This window comes from Leiobunum rupestre, chromosome 6 (assembly GCF_980474605.1).
Source record: "Leiobunum rupestre chromosome 6, qqLeiRupe1.1.hap1, whole genome shotgun sequence".
Lineage (NCBI taxonomy): Eukaryota > Metazoa > Arthropoda > Arachnida > Opiliones > Sclerosomatidae > Leiobunum > Leiobunum rupestre.
This window is the reverse complement of record NC_143389.1, coordinates 56,497,240-56,505,763: the sequence shown is the minus strand read 5'-3', so window position 1 is coordinate 56,505,763 and position 8,524 is coordinate 56,497,240. Positions and strand designations below refer to the sequence as shown.

The window sequence follows — 8,524 nt, the reverse complement described above, 5'->3', positions numbered from 1 at the left end:
GTCGAATATTTGGTTAATTATAACGCAATCAGCAGTATCACCGTAATTTTGAAAATCTATATTTTTCCTATAGAAAGAGGGCGCAAAACAGTTCTTTTTCTATGCTACGTCACAAATATTTTACCACGATACACCCTTTTTTCACCCCTCTAATAACGGAGGCTACGGAACGAAAGATCTTGGCAGTAGTGTTACTTAAAGCTTTTTTCGTCTGCTAATGATGGTGGTGTTCTTACGTCTAATTAGTTTTTCTTTTAATTAAATTTTATTTAATCGTCATAATCATGGAAAACGTTGTTCTTGGAGGAAACGTTGTATCCTTACCCGAAGAGTTATGTGAAAATGTAAGTTTTATAATTGTCTAGACTAGAGTATTCCATTTAATCATTTTTAATTTTGTTAGAAACGATTATTCAATGAAGTAGTTAATTTTAATACATGGAATGAAGAGTTAAATGAAGAACAAAAGCAACGAATTCTCGTATAGCACCACTTTCTACTTTATAGCAAAATTTTATTCCTGCTAATGAACTTTGTTATATAGACACTTCTACCAAATTTTCCCGAAAATGATGAGAGGGAAAAAATTGAAACTTTGAAGTAAAAACCATGAATTAGAATTATTAATAAATTTAAATGAGTTATTAATTTCCGAACAAAATTAGGAGGCTATTTAATGGAGAAAATTTCAAGTTTGGTAATCAGCGAGATCATTTGTTTAAAAAAATAAATGGTGATAAATTTCTATTTTCTACATTATCATATCATATTATTTATTATCTTTTGTTTTTTAGAAGGTTTACTTTCCCCTTCTATTTCAAAACTTAGTAAAACTTTGAAGAAAGCAGCCTTTAAAGAATACAGACTTCAACAACAACAGTATTTATGCAGATTATTAAAAGAAATCGTACATTCCAGAAAAGTATGATTCATTTTCTCCCTTTATTCAAAATAGTTGGAAACTTTAACGCTATTATCTTTTCCCAAGCTATTGTTAGAGGCAGCTCAATACGCATCATCTGGTGCTCTTATTCCTAGAATATCCGATTCTTCCATAGATGATAAACCCAACAGTGGACTTGAAGACAGAGCAAGATGGAGATATTTTTCTGAATTACAAGAAATTAGAGAAGAATGTTGTGAATTACAAACTTCATCAGAGGATGAAAACTATCCTGGTGTGTATATTTTTTTTAAACATATGGTATTATTGTTAAATTTGCCTAATTTCAGGTCCACCTCCAAAGTTATCAAGAAAACATAAAAAACATTTACAGTTCCTAGAATCATCTCTAAGTCCAGATATGCACCGGATAAGCTCAACCACTGCACCTCCTACCAGAATTGGCCATTATTGTAATTCGAGTGTGTTCTATTTTTAAGGTTTAAGACTTAAAATATTTTATTGCATTTTTTTCTCAGCTGTATCTCCGAGATTGGCTATTTTGGATTTGAGTGAAGATAGTTACAGAGCCATGCTTCAGGAACATCAACAACGAAGAGCATTAGGAGAAGTAATATAATCTAGTTGCATCATATTTTCATTTGAAAAAACTTTCATTTGGATCAAATATGTAGCTACATCCGGAATTGGACACTTCAAAGGTGACTTTGGAAGGAGTTATGCAACGGACTTCAGTTGCTAGGCGCCCTTCTGGAAAATCAGGTTCATATTCATCATTAGCTATCATGACATATACAAAGCTTAACTTCATATTTCTAATTATTCAGATGCCAGCTCTTCCAAAAAGAAATCTAAACAGAAACCTTCAAGTTCTAATCTATCTCATTTACCATCAACATCTCAGTATAAACCCACTGAGGTGCCAATTCAAACTATCGTTGCTGAAGTAAAATCAGCCCCCATAGATGAACCAGTCCAACCAGAATCTACTACCCCATCTCCTTCTTCATTGCCAATAACAAATGCCAGTCAAAATTTGCAGCAGGAAGAATCTAACGCGGTAAAGCAGATATTGAGCTCTAATGAGCTTCCATTAGAAGAAATGGAAGTTGACGTTGGAAGTGACATAGAGGGTCAAGGCATCGTAATGCCCAGGTATATTTAAAATTAAAAAAACACCAATGATGATATTGTTCATAAGGCATACCCTGTTTTAGTAGGTCTAGCCATTTACCAGAAGTGGAGACCTTGAAATATCCTACGAGCTTTTTCACTCTACTTCGGGATTTGTTTTATGAACTTCCGGAACAGAAAATGACTGTTTCCAGAGTAATACCTCTTATTTGCTATTTCTAAAATTGGATATATAAACATTTAATTACAATTCTAGTTGGAAGAAAGAGTAAAAAACTGGCAGGAAAACTCTTTGTCTGCAAATTGTGAATGGCTAAGCACTTATGAATCTTGGGTGGAGTTGGTGTCATCGGCTTTGAAATTCTTAGCCGGAGATTTATTAGGAATTCTACCAGAAAATTTTGTTCCTTATTTGGATTATCGTGAAAAACAACAGCAGTGGCAATGGATCGGTGCTGGTAGAGATACTGATGATCATCTTAACCCATTGTGCCAACATTGGCTTGAAAATAAAGATGATCTTGGCTTGGACTCATTGGAATCTTGTCAAGGATCACCTCCCCCTGCTCGAGTGTAATTATACACTTTTTGGGAGATTATCATTTAACATTTTTCTTAATATTTTCCTATTTTATATGTATAGAGCCACAGACTGGACTGTTAAACCAGCTTCTGAAGAGGAAAAAAGCATTTACAGACAGCAGGAGAATGTCAGATATCAAAATCCCCATAAAGCATTTACTTTTCGCGTCCATGGCTATGAATCTGTTGTTGGACCTGTTAAAGGAGTGTATGGGAAAGAAAGTGGGGTTAACAAAGCCCGCGAACATTCCTTATTGGTTTCTGACAGACCACCATTTGTAACGATATTATCTTTAGGTGAGATTACTTTGCCAATATCTACTATTTCTATTAGAGTATAATTTTTTGTTTTCTAGTGAGGGATTCAGCAGCGCGTTTACCAAATGGAGAAGGGACTAGGGCTGATATTTGTGAATTATTAAAGGATTCTCAGTACATGTCATCGGCTAGTGATCAACAGATTCACACGGTTGTTAGTGGAGCGTTAGATAGACTTCACTATGAAAAAGATCCTTGTGTTAAGTATGATACGAATAGGAAACTTTGGATCTATTTGCACCGACACAGAACGGAGGAAGAATTTGGTTTGTTTTTTTTTTTCATATTTGATTCCAAAGTTTTTTATCATGTTTTATTATTTAAATAGAAAAAATCCATCAAGCTCAAGCTGCAGCTGCTAAAGCTAAGAAGGCCATGCAAAAAACTAAACCTACACGAATGGTATGTGATGTAGAAGATCTTGGTTTACTAGTATGAATTATTATTATGTTTCAGAAACCAAAGGATACACGTTGGATATCTCCCACTGGTGGGGTTTCCTCTCAATTGAATGCTGAGAGCAGCTCTAACAGTAATTTACCAGAGTCTATAGTGGGAAATTCTAATCAGACCAGTCCAAGGCCAGCTGCCATTACTAAATCACCAGTAAATATTTTGAAACTATCCAAACTGAAGTTTCATTCCTTCGTTATTGATTTTCCTTCATTTATTTAATTTTCAGAGTTTGTCCAAAACCGCCCAAGCTGTTAGTTCTAGAAGAACGTCTGCACCGGCTCAACAACAATCTCAGGCAAGCAGTCAGACACCTTCAGTGGCTTCTGTGGGGAATTTGATCCAGCCAGAAACCTTAAAGGCTGAGTCCTTGAATCAGACATCTAAAATTGTCAACACTCAACAAATATCTTCCAGTTCCATTGTGAATCAAACAGTTATAGCCTCCAAGACAACGATACAGGGAATCATTTCTCTCCAACAAGCCACGTCCTCCAAGCCAGTGGTGACTGGAGTAACTCAAACTGCAATTTCTTTAGCCAATCCGACAAAACCAGAAATAGTTTCCAATCCTGCAGAGCCTAAACTTTCTATAGAATCTCTTCAGAAAACCACACCAACAACCAACATTGCCACAACTTTGGCTTTGTCTGCTGTTACCAACCCTCCTACAACTTGTGTGACTTTTGTTAGTCAAAACCCGATCTTGCAATCTGTGACCCAAGCTGGACAAACATTAACGGGCCTCCTTCAAACCAGTAATCCGACTAACATTCAAACCCTGGGAAATAAGACTCAACAAGCCATGATACAATGCGCTACGAAGAGAAATGCTCCTGCAACAGCCGTTCAAAGCTTTCAGACCATAGTAATTAAACAAGACCAAGTTGGAAAAGCATCCGTGCCATTGCTAACTGCTAATAGAAATCCTGGAAACACATCTGTTGGCTCAAAACCAGTGGTGGCTCGCTTAGTATCTGGATCCCAGATGGTTTCTCTCAGTAACTTAATGAGTGGATTCAGCGAAGTACCAGCTACTGCACTGAGATTTCAAGGGGCTGGAAGTTCCGTTGGTGGAGTTCTACAAAACGCAACTAATGTGGGAAATAGGTATTTTCTCTGATATTATTGAACCGAAATTCGTCTATGAACTTCTTTGCACCTGGTATTTGACAGAGCTGTTTGTTGTGAATTTGAAAATGTTTTGCATTGAGTTGGTAGTATTCATAGGAACACTGACATTATAGCTATTTCTATACAATCACTTTGATTCATTAGCTTTTTATATTTAATTATTAATATTTATTTATATTAGGCTTTCTACATTTGCTTTGCCTAACGCCCAAGTTGGTCAGTTAAACCATCAAGCTGGAAATATTCCAACTAGAGCATTGGTTGTTGACCAGGAAAAGCAAGCATTATTTTCCACTGCTGGTGGAACTCTTAAGTTGGTAGCGAATCCTACAGCGCTACAGCAATTACCAGCTGGTTTAAAAGTTCAACAAGCGGTTGCAGCTAATAAAAATGTGTCCTCAGCCTTAGCTACGGGAACAGCAAATGTTGTGATGACAACCACAGGATCTCTCACTAGTATGCTCTTAACTGGAAGCAACCCCGTTATGATAGGTATATCAATCTAAAATAAATCCACAATGGATAAAAATTACTAAAGAAATTTTATTTTCCATCACGATATATTTATAGCATCTCAAGCAACTCTTAAGCCGACCACTCAAACTTACGTTATGGCAACAACAGGTTCAACACCGGCTGTAGTTATGGCTACATCTCAACAAACGGTTCGTGGAATGAAAACCCTGCAGGGCATTAAAGTTATTCCAGTATCTCAAACTGTGGGAACTTTGAGAGGCACTAATAAAACTCAGCAGCCTTTGGTAGCCAGAATAATACCTTCAGCTGGATTAACTTTACAATCAACTGGTCACGGAGCTTCGGCTGTTGGTTTGGTTCAAAATTTATCAAACGTAGCTGGGGTGCAAAAGGGAGGAATCACCTCAAACAAACCAGCTACAATTTCACTAACAACTGCAGGGGGTCAACAACCCGTTATCATACAAATGCATGCCCCAGAAATGACTCAAAGTTCAAGTTCAATGTCAAATACTGAAGAAGACATAGCGAAGAAAACTGGATGAAATTTATGTCAAGAAGTCTTCTCAACCCATACTTCTTCCTCTGAGGTATCTGATGAATATTCTTTACACTTCCTTTTATTTTTGTCCTTTTTTCTCTTCCCTTTATTTTTTTGTACTTTTTTCCTATTTAAGAGTTTCATCATTTAAAATAAAAATTCAACCAAATTACTCTTAAAATAATTTTAAAATAAACATACTTCTTCTTTTTAGGTTCTGATTCTTCTAGTGTGTTGGCTGCTTCAGGATATAATTCTAAATACCCACTGTGATCCCATCTTTAAAGGAATAGAAATAAATTGTTTTTATTATAAATATATAATTTTCCTAGTATCCGTGTTTATAGCAACTAACTTTGTTTTTTTTGCATCTTGAAGCTTAACTCTAAGCTTTTCCTTATTTACTATTTTCTTCGTCTTTCTCTTACATGAAACGTTTTTTTCTTTGCTTATACCATTAGTTTCTCCCTTCGTTTTCAGATTCCACATGATCCTTTCCTCCAACATCTTATACAGAAAATCCAAAATTACTTTAGCACTTATTTAGCCAAGGCTTATTTTATCAAAATTATAATTATCATACTCTGTTATGATGGTCCACGGTTCTGATTGTGTTTTTTAAAAGTTCTCTAGCCCCACGACTTACCATCATTTAAACCAATTAACTAAATACAATAACATCAAAATAACGTGATCTCATATACAAACGCAATTATATCACATCAATAATGATGAATAAAAACGTCGCCATTTTGAATCTTAAGAAAATTGAAAAATGGTTTAAGATTTGTTGGTAAACCCACGGCCAACTTTGATCACGCGCTGTTCGCGCTACTACGGCCAACACATTCGTCGAAAATCCGCGAGCAAGGATTTTCCCCCTATAAACTGTACTATAATGTGTAGGAGTTCAGCGCCACGCTCGGTGGTTATATTGTCCCCAATGTAAAAACTATACTAAATATAATAATCCGCTAGGGGCGCTGACGTCATACACATCTTTTGCTCATAGGTTAACACAGAAACGTCAACGAATGAGATGGCCGCTGTAGCGCGAGAGATGCGCGAGAAATCAAAGTTGGCCGTGGTAAACCCATAGAGATAGAAAAGATATAGAGGCGCTATTGTATCTGGCGAAGTTGACCGCGAGTGCCGACCCCCTTTTCGCCAATGTAGGAAGCCATCAGATGGGCAGATTACGTGGCGCCATCGATGCGCGGTGAAATGAAATACATTATTCCTTTTTGAAAATCAACTGTCATTTGATGTAAACAAGATTCAAGATTTTATTGTAGACTTGTATATAAAAATACAGCCTTTTTTTTTCAAAAATAATAAACTTTATTTTGGTGCACATGACAACTAGGTCTTCGCACCATACACACCCTGATACAGATACTCAAAAGAAAAAGAAAAAATATATATACAGAAAGATAAAAATTGGCAGTCCTTTCTACTGTTTTCTTTTTTCCGTTTTTTTCCGTTGTGTTTTTAACAAAAAAAATGACTATTTATTTATTTATTTATTTATTATTAAGAAAAATACAAGTTACGAAGCTAGAATAGCTTGTATATAACCCACAAGTGGAAAAGCAAGAAAAAAAAATTAAACGTTAGAATGGAGAAACTCCCGAGTGCGGCTGCGGAAAGTCCAACGAGATTGAGCAGAAAGTACATCTGCGTGGAGGGAGTTTCAAGTTTGGATAGCACGGAAAGCAAGGTGCCATTGATGTTGTTTGGTCCGGGCCCGTGGTTTGAATATTTATGTCTGCTTTGTATTCTACTTGCGCTTGTAACGAGGCGGCTCACCAGATGGGAGCACAGTCGATGAGAAAAAAAATAGAAGAGGGAATTTCAACTGATACTGTACAAAAAATATTTTAGTCCAGGTACAGTAGCCTAACTTATTTACAATTCTAGGTACGATTATAGTAACCTAACTAATTTACAACGAATATTGCATATACTTACAATTCTAACATGGTGTTTACAAACTATATAGTTGTCGACATATAATACTAACCGACTAAGGGACTGAATAGCAACAAACAAAAAATATAGGAGGGAATTTCAAATAATGCTATACAGAAAATAATAATAATAAAACCGAGCATGGACTACATAATACTGAGAATGACTAGTAGTTGACTACCAATAGTATTAGAACCCGTTGACAATAAACTGTAGATAAATTAACATAATAAAAGTAAATTTTGTTAAAATTTGTATGTTTTGGTCCAGGTACGGTAGCCCAACTTATTTACAGCTTTAGGAACGATTATAGTAACCCAACTTATTTACAACGAATATTGCATATACTTTCAATTCTAACAAGGTGTTTACAAACTATATAGTTGTCTACATGTAACCGATTTATAATAATAAAGGAACTGACTAGTAACAAACACTGGAAATGATTTCAGGAATGTCCTTTAAACCTTATTCTGGAGTCGCCAGGCGTTCTTTGCTGCTTTCCAAGATACTAGGATGTGTTTGACCATATTTAAATCGTTCTCATTAACCTCTTGGGACCCTAACAGTGATTCAACACTTCTGGAGTGGTTTTGGTCACGCCATAGCTGAGTGTCTTGATGAGTAGCTAGCACTGGGCAATTGATAAGGACGTGGTAAATGTCTTCGACCGGTGCCTGGCATAGGCGGCAATAAGGGGGTAGGCCTTGGAGCTCAAATTGGCGAGCCCCTGTCAATAATGCTCCTGATCTTGCATCAAATAATAGGCCACTGGCCCAAGAACCATCGTAGAAATATTCTATCTGGGGGGGTAGCCTTTGCCCGGTATACAGCCAAACTACGCTTGTTGTTTATCTCATCACGCCACTTAATTAGCTTCGCCAGCATGACGAGCCTCTCTGGTTACAACTGCCGCCTATTGAGCTTCGTTAGTGGTTGTACCCCACTTATGGCCCACACCATACTTTCTGTCCAGCTGGGCAATGCGTTTAAATAGTCTTGACTCGAAA

The 8,524-nt window shown here is 36.5% G+C and overlaps 2 protein-coding genes across 3 annotated transcripts; one reads left to right on the top strand and one right to left on the bottom strand.

The window, feature by feature from the left end:
• The first annotated feature begins 227 nt into the window (after positions 1-227).
• LOC149942702 (uncharacterized) lies at positions 228-5,547 on the top strand. Of its 2 annotated transcripts, none has more exons than XM_090177463.1 (19): positions 228-344; positions 404-481; positions 545-600; positions 666-733; positions 795-922; positions 989-1,178; positions 1,234-1,356; positions 1,423-1,514; positions 1,579-1,666; positions 1,732-2,059; positions 2,125-2,233; positions 2,295-2,611; positions 2,682-2,917; positions 2,977-3,204; positions 3,267-3,340; positions 3,395-3,544; positions 3,621-4,501; positions 4,707-5,017; positions 5,096-5,547. In XM_090177463.1, the coding sequence occupies exons 1-19, from the start codon at positions 285-287 to the stop codon at positions 5,545-5,547; spliced, it is 3,969 nt and encodes a 1,322-aa protein (XP_090033589.1). In that variant the 5' UTR covers positions 228-284. The 2 variants fall into 2 exon arrangements, with proteins under 2 accessions (XP_090033589.1, XP_090033587.1); XM_090177461.1 differs by having other exon boundaries at positions 2,122-2,233.
• LOC149942701 (uncharacterized) lies at positions 5,049-6,319 on the bottom strand. The gene is made up of 4 exons (XM_090177464.1): positions 6,127-6,319; positions 5,899-6,050; positions 5,745-5,822; positions 5,049-5,670 (listed from the first exon to the last, which is right to left on the bottom strand). The coding sequence occupies exons 1-4, from the start codon at positions 6,193-6,195 to the stop codon at positions 5,556-5,558; spliced, it is 414 nt and encodes a 137-aa protein (XP_090033590.1). The 5' UTR covers positions 6,196-6,319; the 3' UTR covers positions 5,049-5,555.
• Positions 6,320-8,524: the final 2,205 nt, after the last annotated feature.

Excerpts from the sequence above, each read along its gene's own strand:
- LOC149942702 (XM_090177461.1), top strand. The coding sequence starts at position 285 with ATGGAAAACGTTGTTCTTGGAGGAAACGTTGTATCCTTACCCGAAGAG. Across the intron at positions 1,667-1,731 it reads GCGCCCTTCTGGAAAATCAG|ATGCCAGCTCTTCCAAAAAG; the intron begins GTTCATATTCAT and ends CTAATTATTCAG. Across the intron at positions 2,234-2,294 it reads AGAAAATGACTGTTTCCAGA|TTGGAAGAAAGAGTAAAAAA; the intron begins GTAATACCTCTT and ends TTACAATTCTAG.
- LOC149942701 (XM_090177464.1), bottom strand. The coding sequence starts at position 6,195 with ATGATGGTAAGTCGTGGGGCTAGAGAACTTTTAAAAAACACAATCAGA. Across the intron at positions 6,051-6,126 it reads CCGTGGACCATCATAACAGA|ATGTTGGAGGAAAGGATCAT; the intron begins GTATGATAATTA and ends TTTCTGTATAAG. Across the intron at positions 5,671-5,744 it reads TCAGAACCTAAAAAGAAGAA|GAAAAAAGTACAAAAAAATA; the intron begins GTATGTTTATTT and ends ACTCTTAAATAG.